The 16,696-nt window shown below is 37.1% G+C and overlaps 1 protein-coding gene across 3 annotated transcripts in view; it reads right to left on the reverse strand.

Annotated features, from left to right (window-relative positions):
• LOC107038331 (probable JmjC domain-containing histone demethylation protein 2C) overlaps positions 1-16,696 on the reverse strand; it is a 151,144-nt gene that overhangs the window by 59,811 nt on the left and 74,637 nt on the right. For all 3 annotated transcript variants that reach the window (XM_015257373.1, XM_015257374.1, XM_015257372.1), the window contains exon 8: positions 3,102-4,812. In XM_015257373.1, the coding sequence (XP_015112859.1) occupies positions 3,102-4,812 (1,711 nt within the window). The remainder of the gene's footprint in view (positions 1-3,101; positions 4,813-16,696) is intronic.

A 16,696-nucleotide genomic window follows, 5' to 3' on the forward strand; every position in this document is an offset into this window, starting at 1 on the left:
ACCCCAGAAAAACTAAACGAAAGTCCATCACGTACTGGCGCAGGTGTATTCCTCGCCATTCTATATTTTCTCCCCCCCTCAACACGACGGGAAATTTTTGCATCGAGAAAGACGGTTTATGGAATTAATTCAAGAGAATGAAAAAAAATGTGTTGGCACCTGTCGACCACCTGGCACCCGGAGAATGCTGGTGGTAATTTGAAAAAATCGAATGACGAAACCGATGTGTTAAATCAACAGAAAGAAACGAAGAAGAAAATAACTCTTATCATCACGTGTTGTTCAATATTTACACAGTGGACTCTAGACAACCGCGATAACGATAACCCGATTGCGGAAGTCGATTGGAGAGAAAAAAAAAAAATCAGGACAGAGGTTAAATTCCAAACAGAGTGTGAAAATAATTCAATGTCTAGTATTCCCTGAGAATAACCCAGTTTGAGCGATTTATGCGTCGGGGGAGGTACACTGTTAGCAATTTTTCGAAATTTAAGTAACAGATGCATTTGAATTTTCAATATGCGGAACTTGAATTCAATTTTAGACTAAATTGTCCATGGCATTCTCGATTCATCTTGGAAATTTAATAAAATTAAGTTTTTCATGAATGATCATTGAATTTTCAATGACAATTTGGATTTTTACACCTATTGCGAAAATTAAGCATTACGTTCAATTAAATTTTCAAGAGATTAAAAATTCAGAAGAAAATTTGCCTGAATTTTCACGATTTTCAGAAGTTTTCACTGTCGTATAAACCTGAGAAATCCAATTTCATTGAATGTTCCAGAAAATTGACTGATTTATCAATAACATGATCAATGGAAATTCCATGTAAATTATTCGTTATTAAAAATTTTACGATTTTTTACTTGAAATTTCAAGAGTAATTTTCCAACAGTTAGCAATTTTGTTAGAAAACTGTTAGCAATTTTTCGAGATTTCATGGAAAAAAAGGTAGTAATTTTCATGAATGTGACATTGAATCCGATTTAGGGGGAAAATGGTTATGAAATTTCACAACGTAACTAAATTTTCAATGCAACATGAATATTCAGAAACAAAATGACATGAATCTTCAATTTTTCCCTGAATTTACCTGTTTTTTCGAATTTCCACGGAATAATTGAATTGAAAAATCAAGTATTTTACTGATTTTCAGATCATTCAATCAGAAAATCAATGGAATATTTTATTTTTCAAAGAAAAGATTTCCTGAAATTTCAGTGAAAATTAAACGCGGTGGAAATGTGTGGCCTAGTGTAGGCCAGAGGTCACAGTTGACACTTCCCCGTCAATGTGCCACTACCACGAGTTACTTGGAGAGCACGTGAAATGCATAACGAGGTGGTGATTATTTCCCTCCCTGGGAGTAGCGCCCACACACATTCAATGGAAAACGGTGAGCCAGAGGAAACGGTTTGGAATACGATTAGTTGGTGGTATTACATGTGGCTATCCGGTCCAGTTCCATTCTGTGGACACGACGCGAGTGATAAAGCTGCTTTTCTCTAGCTAAAGTGATAATAATCTTGGAATTTTTACAAACCACGGGTTTACATGGAATTTCCATTTACATTGTTGGAAATACATTGAGATTTCTTGGTCTGTTTGATAGGAATTTTTAGGAAACAAACGTTGAATTCGATGTGGGCAGTAGGGGACTGAAAAAATTTCAAATTTCATTGGGATTCCGAGCAGTAAAAAGATGATAATTTTTCGTTCCTTAAGCGAATTGTGAATGTTCACCATCAAATTACCCTGAACTTTCAATTGATGAAACTTTTAGAATTCATTTACCTAAATTTTTAAATGAACTGAAATTAATTTTTCATTGATTTTTAAATGAAAATTGTGAATTTTCAATGACGAAATACCTTGAAACTCCAGTCCAAAATTTTCAAGTGTTCATATTTTTCTTGACAAATTCGTTTAAATGAAATATCCATTTAACGGAGTTCCACGCAATTAACAATTCTAAACTGAAATATATAATTCAAACTTCAAACTGAAATTCACACTTTTCACGCATTTTCTCATCCCCAAAACTAAATGAAAACAACCCCTCATCTCTCTCAAACACCTAAAATCTTCAATAACACTCATCACCCACGATTTAGAGTTGCGTTGACCTTGAGTTGTGCCCCTCCCTCATATTTTTTTCGTCGAGTGAATGAATCATGAATTACAAGGGAGTTTGCGAATGAGAAACAATGGAAGAGCAAAATAATTCCAGGTCATCGTTTGAAGACATGTCTCGTCGGTATACCATCGTGGACAATAATCAAACGGAAACGAGGAACGAGTCTCCACACGCAGCTGGCGCCCGGAAACAACACCCATTCACTCATTTCAAACTACGTCCATACACGTTAAATGTGAACGTACTTGCACAAATACACGAACAAGAGGGGAAAAAAAAAGTAATACACATGACCAAGTCTCGAGACGTTTCCCCTATTCTCAAATGGACATATATATACGTCATGTATTCACATATGTGCGGCCATTTTATAGCACTTATTCACATGCGAGACACGAAGAAAGCGCCTAGGGGACTCTGACAGTCACGCGATAGTCATTTTTACACAATTTCTTATTTATAAGTCTCTCCTTTTATTGAACAAAGGAAAGTGCAATGGTGTTGCACTACTCTTCAACTAGGTGATTCAGGTATTTAGTTTTCTCAAACTAGAAGTCGAGTTATGTGAACTTGTGAGAAGTACTCCGTTTGTATAATTAACGAGGGAAGGAAGTTGAATAAAGTTATGATGAGAGTGCAATTCCAAGTCATGTTACTTTACCATGAAAAAACATGCATTGTCGGGCACTTTTATCGCATTATAATGTCACTTCAAATTCAAAACTCCACGAAAACTTCTTGAATTCTCAACTAATTGATAATTCATTGAATTTCCCCTGAAATCTAAAATTCCCAGTCAACTGTTCCTGAAATTGCACTTTTGCCGGCAACCTGTCCTTCCCGCGGCTATTGTGATCTCGAAACTAGAGTAAACTGAATTATCCAAGATTGATCAACAACTTCTGACGCAGCTCCGAGGGTCTATCAATGCATAATAAGTAAAAGTAAATAGACTCACCGTAGCATTCTCTCATGTCGATCCCTCTCGAGCAACTCTTCGGGAGTCGGTTGGCCGGGTGCCAACAACGAGTGCGACAATGACGGATACCTGGGAGGCCTCCACAGCATCTCAGCCGCAGCAGCCGGATGATGATGCCCAGCAGGACTCTGATATCCCAATGGTGTTGTACTGGGTGGTGCTGTTACAGTTTGTCCAGTACTACTAGCACCACCACCAGCAGTACCACTCGATGGATGTGCCATCATCAATGAAGTATGTTGTACACTGTGTACGTGCCAAATACGCGCTGGTAGTGCTGAATTAACAACAGTCAATGGTACAGCAGTGTCTTCAGCACTCAATGCTGAACTACGACTGCCACTTCTCTCGTCACCAGATCCAGCACTTCTCAGTGAGCTTATCCCACTGTCCGAGCCACTATCACCATATGCACCACTTCTACCGGTAATTGGTGTAATCCCGATGACACCACATGGCCCCCCAGGTACACCAATAGCACCGGCCTCCACCTCCATGAGATGGCTGCCGGCATCATCGCCAATGCGCGATGAATTCAACGATTGCGATGATCCTTTGTCACTCACATCAATGAGGCCCGATGTCAGGATATGCTGATTATGTGGACTAGCACGATGATGATGAATCACCGGGCTGCCTGTTGTGTATCTACCAGGATGATATTGCTGTAGATGATGCTGTGGATAGTGATGAGCAGAGACGTTTGACGAGGGTGGTGGTTTGTTCAATCGTTCAGCTAGTATCACTGGACTCTCGTTGTGCCGGTTACGTTCCTGCTCTTCATGGAGCAGGCTGTGACGCCCCGGCACACCGTTCACGGGACTAAGTCTATCCAGCACGGAGCCGTCCTGCTTGCCAGACTCGTTCAACTCTACCTCGCTCTTCTCAACTCCCTTGCACTTCTCCTTAATCACTTGTTGGCTATTCGATCCCTCGGCCTCGGATGGATCTTCAGATTGATCTGGTGAAGTACTTTCACCTATTGATTCACCAATTTCTCCATTCAAATGTATCTCGTCCTTTGGCTCAACGTCTATCACCAAATTGCCACCAGTGTCTGGTGTCTCAGCAGGTGGTGGCTCTGGCTCTCTATCACGCTCACGTGATTCACTGTCCTCCTCTGCCTCAACGCTCGAATGTCTTACGTCAACGATTTTATCTTCATTCTCTTCTTTGTTCAATGGTTCACCTGCAACTTGCTTACTCTCGTTTGATTCTTTACTGTCTGACCTCAATTTTCGAGTGCTTGTCTTTAGACGCTTGACGAGGGGATCCGTAGGCTCTTGATAATGCTCGTTTTCCTCGATATCCTCCTCCAATCCTTCCTCATCAATCTCCTCCTCCTCTGATGTTCTTGTATCTAATCTCTCTTCTTTATCTTTCACACCGATATGATCCCCATCGTCAGTTCTATCTGTTTCAAACTTAACTGGGGTTCTTCTACTTCGAACTGATCTACGTGAATTGCTCTCGTTACTCTTTATACCGGTTGGACGTTTCCGCAATTTACCAGCACTACCTGATGCGTTGTTAGTCTCTTCGAGCACCGGTCTTGGGGTACGATTGCCAGGTTTACCAGTCGTTGGGCCCTTATTCTCTCTGTCCTCTTTGGATAATTCCTCGACCTTGTCACGTACTGTTCCCTCACTCACTCGTCCACGACGATTGTTATTCCTGGATGTGACTTTTTCTGAAACAGAGGAGATAAAAATGGGGAGATAAAATTATATTTTCACTTGTAAGCAATCTTAAGTATAGTTTAGCCGGAGGATGCGCGTGGTTGGAGATTCAGCCGAGCGAAAAAAGACAGCAACTGGGGAAAAAGGGAGGAAAATAACTGGTGGATTTATTGCTTAGGATTTACTGTTATTATCTTGAGGGAGCCGGTTTCTTACTTGCTCACTTCCTCCTCGAGTCATTCCCTATTTCATATTTTTTGCGTCTATTTTTCCATCTCTAAAAGCTTTTGCTGTTGCAGAGGTATAAGTCAGGGTTTCCGGATTGTTTTTGCTTTTGCAATGCAGTGGGAAGACATGGGCGGATAAACGAAGTGTTTGTGGTGAAAATATTTGGAGATTTTTGGAAAACTAGAACTGTGCGCGCGCTTATCTGTTCGTTGTGAAAATGAATTTATTAAATTTCATATACTCATAGATGTGTTATAAATATTGATGATGACTTGAAGAGAATTAAGAGAATGAATAGTGAAACATCAATGAATAAGTTTTAATCTTCGATGAATTCTTTTTTTCTTACTAATTGTTGAAAATGAGGAGAGGGTTATGATTTGATTTCCTAGAAAACTGAAAAAAAATCTTGAATTCTTCGCAAAAATTCACAGTTTTCCAGATAACCGCAGATTTTCAAAGATTTTTCTCGAATTACTTGGGAAACCGAAAATTTTTCATGAATTTTGTAGAGTTTAGAATTTATATATGAAATATAAAAAAATTAAAATTTGGGAAGTGAAAAATAATTTGCGGGTTAAAAAAATTTAGAAATACTTTTTTTTTTCTCATGATCATGAAGAAAATATTTGGAGATTTTAGACGGGTTCTTTTGAACTGAAGCGGATATTTAAATTCTGGAGGGGGGGATGCTTCGTACCCTTTCGCTCGTGTACAATAGAAGCGTTCGATATTTATTGAGCTGGCATTAACCCGTTCCAGGCTCCCTTTTTGCAGACGTTTTTACGAGGGTGGGAAAAGAATCTGCAATGGGGTAGCTCCCTTTCACTGTTCCACATCTCTTATGTCACCCTCAGCACGGGGCAGTCTACAATGTTTCACTTTTACAAGTATCCAAATGCATTCGGATACTTTATGCCAAGAATGTGGTTCTGCAGTCTTTGTCCGGTAATGTCATAAATACGCTTTTTTTTAATTTGGACATTCCCCGAAGGGAGTAAAATGGGGGAAAGCAGGTAAAAAGATGTCGAGCAGTCTTGGAGACCTTGAGGGCCCTGGCGGGAGAGTTCAGAGCGTCATAAAAATACAATAGCGACTCGCAGCTGTGCCCTCGGGCCTTCAGACGTTGGCCAACAGTGTACAGCCTCTTGAGTGCACAGCTTTTTTTTTTGTTTCATCCGTCTGATCAAACCCGGCAATTCTAGAAATACTTTCGCTGAGTGGAATCGATGAGTTTCGGAGAATGAGGGACGTTTGTTCAAGATTTTTATTTTTTATTTGAGTAATTTAAAAGAAGTCAAGGAGGAAATAGAACTTGCTAGAACATTTCGTTTTTCTTAAATAAATGTGTAATGGAAATTGTCCGGACTTCGGGAAACGATAATTTTCTGCTCTGTTGGGATAAAATTGGAATTTGGTTCAGGAGAAAAATCATGAAATTTCAGATTTAAATGATAATTTGAGGATATTCAAGTACTTTGGCTATTTTTTCCCCAGTGAAAATGGTTTTCTACATTTGCACTCGAACATCAGATCCTTCATTCGAGCCCCATTTGACCCCAAGTTTCCGGATATTTTACAATGATTTTATTATTTAAACTTTGCAGGTGTGAGTTTCAATCTCGATATTGAAACGTTAGAAAACATTTTGAAAATGTAAAAAAAAATTAGAAAGTTTACTTTTGCAAGAAATTGCAATTGTAGAAAATTACATTTTCTACGAATCATTTATAAACAATCAATTTCCCACCATAAAAATCATTAGTTTGGAATCGTAACAAATTTATTCGTATTCAGAATTTTACCATAAATCGATTTTATCCCTAAAAAATGAGGTTTCCGAAAGTTTAAACAATTTCAATTATTTATTTATAATCAATGAATATTTTTAACAATAATAATTCTGCGGGAAATGTAATTTAAATAACGCTGAATTTTTCGAATTTCTGTTAATGTTCTTATTGTTTACAATAATTATATTAATTTTTAAGTAAGGAAATTCCTTGAAATTCCAGTGTGTAATAAAAATTTCCAGAAATATAAATCGAAACGAATTCTGAATATTTCAAAAAGTTGATTATTTATGAATGATTTGTGAATAAAGCCGAGAAAAACTTGAGAATATTAAAATGGGGTAAAACAGGGGTTGATTTTCCTCATCGTTTTTCGTGTTGTATCTGGAAAAACACGAGAGCGATAAAATCTAATGGATCCAGGTGGCTGCAAGCAGGAGCTTTCTGCACAATTGCGATAAATTATTTATCCTGAGCCCGGGGTATTCTCTCGCTTGGATATTTGCCAAAGAATCTATCAATCTTTCAACTCTCTCTTATTGTTCCTTCGCTTCCCCTTGCACTCGATTCCATCGGATTGCCTTTTTTTTTTTCAACATGCGGAACAAGGCACTTGGTCTTTCCTCCTCGAGAGATTGTGAGCTATCGCCTTTAACGGCCGCTCGATCGATTGAGGGAACCCTCGCGGGAATTGGTGGAGAGATGGGAAGGGACCGAACTGTGGAAAAAAGTTTAACTCGAAATCTCATGTTACTCTTCCTGTTGGCGAGGGTTAGGGTCTTGTCCGGAGGTTTTTTTCTCGATTGTATCGACTTTTAATGTCGTTGTTTGCTGATAATTCTGTTGTTTCATCTGCTGTGATATTTTTAACAGCGACTATTTTACATGAGTTTTGTACAGATGTTGACAATGGGAAATTTGTTAATTTCTTGGATATTCAAGGGAATTGTAATTTTCAGATCGATGTGACAACGAAAACTTGAAATTCAAGCAATTGTTTTTGAGAGTTTTCAAACTGTTGAAGATTTGAAGAAAATTGTTCAATTTTTGGAATGAGTTTGAGAATTCAAAGTGCAAAAAATGGATGAAAAATCATAAAAGCTGCATCAGTCGTTTCAATTGAAAAAATAATATCAAGTGACAGTTTTATTGAGTTTGCAATGAATTTCGTCGTTAAAATTTCGCAATTTGATGGAAAAATGGATAGAAACTTTGAAGTTCAGTTCAATTTTTCAATGAAAATTAATAGAAATCAGAAAAATTGAGGTGAATATACACTTTTAAAAATTGTAGTTGAAATTTCCAATACATTTTGTCAAAGAATTACTCGTGTTTTGTTGAAATTTCACGTAAATTCGAGAATTCCATTATTTTTTCTGCTCAAAAATGTATAATTCCATTCAATTTTCACTGAAATATTAAATTTTATTATTTCTTCACCCTAACCGAACTTTAATGTTCTGAAAATTACTGAATTGTCCATAAAATTTCTTTCTTTTTCAATATTCCACTCAAGGATATCCGGGTATCCAACCATTTTCAATCATCAAATTTATCAATTGAATTGCGTGAGGAAATTTCGAAAAAAATCACAAATATCCTCTCATTGTTGATAAACCATTGAAATTGTTTAAATTTTCTGAAACCTAATTTTTTACACATAAAAGCCTTTTCTGAAATGATTTTTATCGTGGAAAACGGATTGTTTATAATTTACTTACAAAAAATGCTCGCAATTAAAAAAAAATTACAATTGTTTAATCATTTCATTAATCTTCCTCCAAAGTACAATTCCTAATCTGGTTTCAGATTTTTAAAACAAAAGTAGAAGAGCATTTAACCCGAGAGAAACTAGCCAAATCGCTTGGATATAATTAATTCTCTTTATTGTCGGATTGAATGCATCGACAGACTTCAATCGGATAGTTTTAAACACCTTGCGATGGATTGACAAGTGGGCGAGAGAGGATTGTGCTCGTACTACAGTGGAGGCCGATGACGACGGTAGAAGTTAAAGTTTTAATGAAACGAGTCGAGTCCAGTGGAGGATATAACCGGTTCCACGGGTTCTTGCGCCCTCCCCTCTCTCGCTTTTTCTCGCATATACACTCGTTCTCCTTTTTTACCCCCGTTGTTTTTGTTTTTTCAGAGAGCCTTGTACCACCGGGTCAGGAGTAACAGAATTCTAAAACTATCACACTTTAAGATGTTTTTTTCCGTCAAAGTTTTCCGTCCCTTTAAATTGAATGAACCAGAGAATGTAGGGGGGGGGGGGGAATTCTCAGAGTCTGCGTGGTTGTGAAATGACCCCCGGTGAGTCACGATCGATTCCGAGAGGGGTTTCGTGGGAGGGGAAGTCGTCAAGTATACTCGAGTCGTTTGATTCCACTTCCTGCCGTGAGTCGTCATATTTCCGCATTTTCAGAGGATAATGGGCAAAGGAGTGGGGAAATTTCAATAGTTTTCATCCCAATTTTCTGTTTATACAGCAGGAAAAATAACTTCAAGTGTCTTTACTTAAAGAAAGAAAATTAAACTGGATGTAGATAATTCATTAGAAAATGAATAGAAGTGGAATTCAGTAGGGAAGTGGTGAAACGGTTTAAGTAGACATCTCCCAGTTGAGTTTTTGAGGAATATTTCCGAATCTAAGGGAGATAGCGAAATTTTCGTAATTACCTTTGTTGTAGCTCTCAATTGGCTCTACGAAAAAGGTTGTAACAACAATTTTGCTGTCTCCCTTAGATTCCGAGATATTTGTTGAAAATTGACTTGAAACGGTTTATCACTTCGTTTATCACTTCTAATTGTTGTTAAAATTAAACGAGTTCTTAAAAATGAGCAGATACTTTTTAAACCGAACAACTGTTTGTTTATTCGGGCTCTTAAAAACTAATTTTTAAACGTTAACTGCAGCCACGGAGAAACGAATTAATTTCGCGTGTTTAATTAAAGAAAAAAATTTAACTTGAGCAAGAGAATTTATCGGGTAATGAATAGAAAATGTAATTGTAGAAACAACTTCATAAAGAATTCATTGAACTCAGCCCATGAATTTTCAACCGTTTGTCCTAATATCCATAATTTCATCCTGATTACACTTAATGTATTTTTACAATACCATAATAGTAGAGATATTTCCGATACTGATATTACCATCCATTTACTCAACGGCATGTACACAACGTCGGAATAATTCATTACACGCGACCAATTCAGCGGGGTGAATCGTGACGATTGAATGGTCAGTGACCGGATGTGACGCAGTTAGCTGCTAGTCGAGATAGCAGTTTGCGATAATTACTCGCGTGTTTACGACCGATAAAGCCCTCACTCACATAGTTTTAATGTCATGTACATGTATCAAACTGTATTACTAGAATGCGGTGTGTATGACTGTTGGAGGAAGCGATTAGTGAAAATTAATGGGCAGTTTTCTCACTGTTTGGGGGATTTCTGTTCTTTATTGTGAGGATTTCCGGCATAATTTTGAAGATTTTTAGCTGGAACTTGGGGGGAAGCACTGAGTGGAAAATTTTATCAAGTCACAACTCCTTGGATTTTCGAGGAATTTCGTCATTCAGAATTTGTGATTTGATGGAGAAACCAATTAAAATGGTAAATTTCAGTCAATTTCAGGTCAATTGTTCGATCAATTTAAAATCAATTAGTGGAATTTGAAATTTCAGTGAAATTTGAAATTTTTATCGAGTGATGACAATTCTGCTAAAATTCTACTGAATTTTTGATGAATTTAGACACTAAAAATTCACAATTCGATGAAAAAATAAATGGAAATCGTAAATTTCGGCGCAATCATTCCACGAAAATGACTGGAATTCATGAAAATTCAGGTGAATATAACCTTAAATTATCAATCAATCAAAAATTCAGATGATAAATATTTTTTGTTATTGAAAATTCAAATAATTTGTGGAATTTTTATCGTCTTGTGAAATTATCTTCCAACACTGCATTATACTTGCAACAGCACATCGACTATTCATCGAGGAAGAGAATAAAAAATAATATGAAACCCCGAGGAAAGGAGAGAAGATACATGCGGAATTGCGAAATTGGAACTCGCATGGTTGCATTCACCTTCCTGCACGACGTTACGCAAAGACGTTGGGGAGGGGAGAGGAGCGCTGAGAGACTGAAGGTGAGGATATCGGCATCATCAATCACTGCGTGAGAGTGTAAAAAAAGACATTTGCAAGGATGTATTAGTGGTTTCCCACGATTCTCTTCCTTGAGGCCCTGTTTTCAATAGCAAAAATGATATTGCGAGAAAATAGTGTAACTCCACTGACAGAAAATTTCATCTCGAATTTCCATGAGTTTTGCTCCACGCCAATAATTTTTGCTCGTAAAATTCGATGAAAATTTCAATTTGAATGTTCTTTGATCGTGAATCACTCAAGAACGATAGAGTGAAAATTTTTGATTTTTCTTTCATTTTCAAAATATCTTTGCAAGCTTTAAAATGAGTCCTGATTCATCCAAATTGAACCATCACAACAAGAGATATTCTCATTTGAAAATTCTTAAGATCAATTAATTCTAAAAAATCACCAGTATTTAATTTATCAAAGCGAATCCACAGTAAATTCGGCAAAATAAATGCTACAAACTTCTCCATGTAATTCAACGATAGGTGATACACTAATCCGCTCATAGAAAATCTAACTTCAAACTTCAATCAGTTTCGTTCCACACAAATAATTTTTTCTTGTAAAATTCTATGAAAACATCGATTGGAATGTTCTTTAATCGTCAATAATTTTCAATCTTTCCTCGTCAATTAATTTTCAAGTTTCAAAATATTTTTTCAAACTTGAAAATGAGTCCTGATTCATCCAAATTGCACCATCACATCAAGAGATATTCATAACTGAACATTGTCAAGATAAATGAATTCTAAAAAAATCAAGAGTACCAAATTTTTCAAAACAAATGCCCAGTAAATTCATCAAAATAAATTGAGCAAAATACTTTCAAATAACCCTGATCAACCGAGAAACCCATCCGGAAAGGGTGCCAACTGGAAGGAAACAAGTTTCCATGAAGCATTTGTATGAACTCGGAATGAGATAAGTTGAGGGTGACTCTGGATACTTAAACTGACGGTTGAGGTCTAGGTGGTTCGAGTGGGAGGGGAGGAGGCGGAGGGGATAAGAAGAGTGGATGATAGTTGTACGTGAGAGACAGAATGATGGTATGTATAAACTAACTAGATAGAAGGAGCCCGGCACATTGCCGTTAACGAGTTCGACACGGACGACGAGCTGACTCCCTGAAAACTGCCTCGAGTGGATTGGCTACGGTATACGCGCTCCAGAGTCACTATGTATCCTTTCTACATGCCGTTACATATCAGCATGTACTGTATATAAAACCGTGGTCTTTTCTCATTCTCTCTCCCTCTCTTTCTCTCTCATGCCGGTGGCCAGGTACTGTGTACATACTTGGTGGTGCTTTAAAAAGTTTTTCGCCGGACGAAAAACTTTTGACTCGATTTCCCCACAAAAGTTTTTAATTGATTTTGTTTACCGTCTGGTTCATAAACTCATTCTTCTTATTTCCGATGAGGGGGGAAATATTAAAAATGCCTTCTGTAGTCATCTCGCTTATCCTGGAGTGTAGGGGGAGGGGAGGGGTGTTGATGTTTCTGTGGTTTAACTGGGCATTCAAACGATATTTTGCATTTTTAACATTCTCGTTTTATGAATGAAGGATGAAATGAGCTGATAGCATTTTTTTTGATTCTGAAAATGTTTTTTTTTTCAGGAAATTCATTTCTGGGGAAATTTTTGAAGGTGACGAAGTTGGGAGGATTTTGCGGAAATTGTGTTGGGGGTGCAAATTGATTGTTTATTAATTATTTATGAACTAAATTGTCATGTTTAATAATTTCAATTTAGGAACTTCGAGGTTTGAATAATGAAAGCATTAAGTCATTTACGAACAAGATCCTGCGAGAACAATTCTCAGCGGAAATTTCTTTAAAATATTGCGATTTTTGATACATTGGTGATAAAGAAAATTAAGAGGCAATTCTCAACGAATTTTTGTCTCAGGGGATTTTCGTGCTCTTACACTGTTAAACATTTTGGCTGAAATTTTCGATGCATTTCTTAAAAATTTGTATCAACTCAAATCCACGGAAATTTCAAAGAATTTCGACATTAAAAATTCACGATTTTATGGAAAGATCAATTGAAAATGTGAACTTCAGTTCAATTATTCCATGAAAATTAATAGAAATGTTGAAATACAGGTAAACATATTCCTTAATTTGCAAATAATTTGGCATTCCACTAAACTTTCGAGTGAAAGTTTGCAATTTACTGATTTATTCTCCCCTAAATCGAATTTTTAAAAATTCGATTAGAAATTCGAAAAAGAAAATTATGAAATAATTTGAAAATTCTAAATGTCATTGAACTATGAGTGCCTGAGTGAGAGATTCCATGAGCGATTGGATCTCAAATTGAATTTAAATTCGCAAAATTGAGAATTAAAGTGCAACTATTAATTAATTTTCAAAAAATTTTCAACAGTGTGCAAAGTCCATCAATTGTCCATCAATTAAAAAAGCCACTTCCCGGCACCTGTCCCGTCAACTTAAATTCCCAAACCTTCTTTATACACTTCCCCCACTTCCTCAATCACATATCATTACCCCGAAAAATCCCTTCACCAGTTGTCTCCCTGAAAAATGTCCGTCAGCGACGAAAAAAAAAACCCATAGAATACAAATGGTGAAATAGGTAAAGCGGAATTACGCAAGGTGAAAGTCGCCTCGACCTCAGGCGAGAACGGTTTGCCCTTCCCGGTTTATAGTTATATATCCCATGTGTACTGCCTCTCAGTTTAACTTGTACGACTTGGCAAGAGAGTCTCTGTGCCTCGACCTATGTCTACTGCCTCTGCAGACTCCGATGTAATACAAGTTTTTCGTGGTGTTTGTATTGGTGTACGTTGATATATGCCCCGAGGGGAAGAAGTGAGATGGAGGAAGCTGCTATAACAAAACCGGTTCTTGGGACTGTGGCGTGTCTAATCACGGCGCTTGTAGAGCGAACGCCTCTGCGTCAGGACTCTTGGCTTGTATGTCAGACGGTATATAAAGTAAGAAGGCGAGATTGAGGGGACGGGTATATCGTCTTTCGTCGTAACAATGTTCGGTCGTTGCACGCCCCCGCAACGAATTTTTCACCGAGCTTCAATTCCCTCGAGTCATCTCACGTTATGCGGGTCAATTTATTTCCCTTTTGCTCCATTTTTTTTTTTCACGCGGAATGCCAATCACATTTGATTTAAATTGAATACACGACATTCCTGGGGATCGACATGGGGTTTAGACATTTGGAGGGGCATTACTACCAGGTGGAAAAATCTTGACTTGGAAATTTTTATTTTGTAGTTTCACGAAAATTTCACTTCCTCATTGACTAATCATCAGTAGTTTTATTTTGCCAAGAATTATTTTTTAATCCGCCCCTCGGTGAAAAAGAAAGGGTTTTTATCCTCATCCTTCTCCTCACGTTTTTCATAATATTAAAAATTCATTTTTAGTGATAGAAAAAAAAATTCCTAATGTAATTAAAATAATAAATTCTAATTACATTAAGGACTTTCCTGAAACATTGGAATTTTAATTTTACACAGAATTTTTAAATGTTTTCTTTTCCAGTTCAAAATTTAGAAACTGATTTAGACTTCCAAACATTCGATAATATCTATTTTATTTTCCCAAGAATTATTCTTTATCAATTATAAATTTGTCAGTTAAATAACAGAAAAAAAATGAGAAATCTCTTTTTTAAGTCAGTTTTGCCTTATAAATAGATAATGGGAAAAAAAAATTTCCTCCTTTTCAAAACGGGGGCAGAACGGTTCGACGTAAATGAAATTGTCTCGTTTCACGTTGCGACGATAATCCCAATTTAGAAATGAATTCAGCTGTCTTCGGATTTAAATCTGCAAGTTAATCCTCTTATGCCGTATCCAACAGTCTCATCAACGATCTGATAACGCCCCAGCCGATCGCATTAACCAATTAATCCGCCCCTCGGTGAAAAACAAAGGCTTTTTATTCTCATCCGTACGTTCACATATCGTGTATAACAAGTCTCTCCAGCTCGTGGCGGATTCCAGGCAGCAAAAAATTGACAAAAAGGGAGGATGAGGTGGTGGGATACGTGGTGTGTAAGACGAAATAACACTGAGTCTGTATTTGTGAGAAAACGTGACGCACGTTCAGCAGGTACGATCGGGTACCTGTCTGGACGGGGTACCGGTTTAACGTTTGCCAGGTATAAGAAACCCAGTTGTCTTGGTCTCCCTCTACGTCGTGTGAAGCCCATGGGAACCGGTCTTCTCATACAACCAGTGTGTGTACTTGGTGAAGGAGAAAACCGGTCCCTCGGGGAGTTGTTTCTCGCAGATCACACGGTGTGTCTTTTCGGTGAATCGTTTTTCGCTGATTCCACTCGATAATTTTCAAAAATGCGGGGTTTAAGGGGCACATGCGCCGAGACACCTTGGGGGTCTCCTCGAAATTCTCATCTACCGCCGGCCATTCTATTTCCAATGAAAAATTTTTTTGCCAAGAATTTTTTCCATTTTTTTTGCAATGATTGAGTTGTCAATTGAACTGCATGAAAAATATATTCGAGAATCACTTTCTTAGTGTTTTGTTGTTATGAATGAATGATGAAAATTTTTATAATTGGAAACTCATTTTTTGTGATGGAAAAAGCTCTAAAAAAATTATTCGTAGAAAAAAGTCGTCATTTTTGAAGATTTAAATTTTCCAATTGTTTTATGAATTTTCGGAAAACGTTGGCTCTTTCAATTTTATCCAGTTTTTTTAATGTTTTCTAACGGTTCAAAATTTCGAAACAGCATTGAGAATATCTGTTTTATTTTCTAAGAACGATTTTTAAATTGAAATTTTTCAATTAAAAATGTTAAAAAAATCGGAAACTCAATTTTTTTAGATAAAATTAATTCCGCACAGTTGATTTTCAGAATGAAAAATTGATTACTACTCAATCATTCTATAAATTTTCCTAAAAAAAATCAATTTTCTGTAAAATAAAAATGACACATGAGTTCCCCAATCAAAATTCGAATAAAAAACAACCTGAGAAAAACCTAGTGAATGAAAAATCGTCATGTCACCACAATTTCAAAAAACAAGACCGTCAATTCCCAAAAAAAATTCCCCCGCAGATCTGTTTCAAACGAATTAAAGGGCCGTCCCACGCGAAAAAAGGCCATTGAATGCTAAATAATTTGACTCGCTCCCAACTTTTATCTCTGAATAGCGTTCACATCTATTGAATAAAGAACGAAGGGAGAAGGGTTAGCAAGAGTAAAGAACGCTCGACAAGAGTAGAATAAAAAAAAACTTGAAGTACTTTTGGACTCATTATAAAAATCCTTTTGGAACACCCGTGCCTTTGAATCACGGTATTTTTCCATTACTTTCTTCAAATGAAAATTGCAATGAAATGGTCTTTTTACCTCCCCCTCCCCCCCCCCCCTTTCTTTCCCCTCAACTTCTTCTCCCCATCGTGATCCCGGGGTTTCCTCGCTTTTCTTCGGCTTCTACGAACTCAATTACCCCCCGATTACAGCCGGAGTTGCGTAATTTTCTCTGATCATTATCCAACAACATAAATTATGTCGTTAAGCCTCGAGATGCCACTGAGGGATCATTAACTCTGCTGCGCATTCCCATTTTCATTGAAATCACCATTGAAGAAGGTAAGCATCGATTGTCATTAATGTTTTCATAATTTGATTAAAAAATCCAAATGCCTATTTCTTTTCAAGGTTCATACTTCCACCCCCCCCCCCC

The sequence above is a fragment of the Diachasma alloeum genome, unplaced genomic scaffold (genome assembly GCF_001412515.2).
Source record: "Diachasma alloeum isolate Michigan unplaced genomic scaffold, Dall2.0 Dall_scaffold_00280, whole genome shotgun sequence".
NCBI lineage: Eukaryota > Metazoa > Arthropoda > Insecta > Hymenoptera > Braconidae > Diachasma > Diachasma alloeum.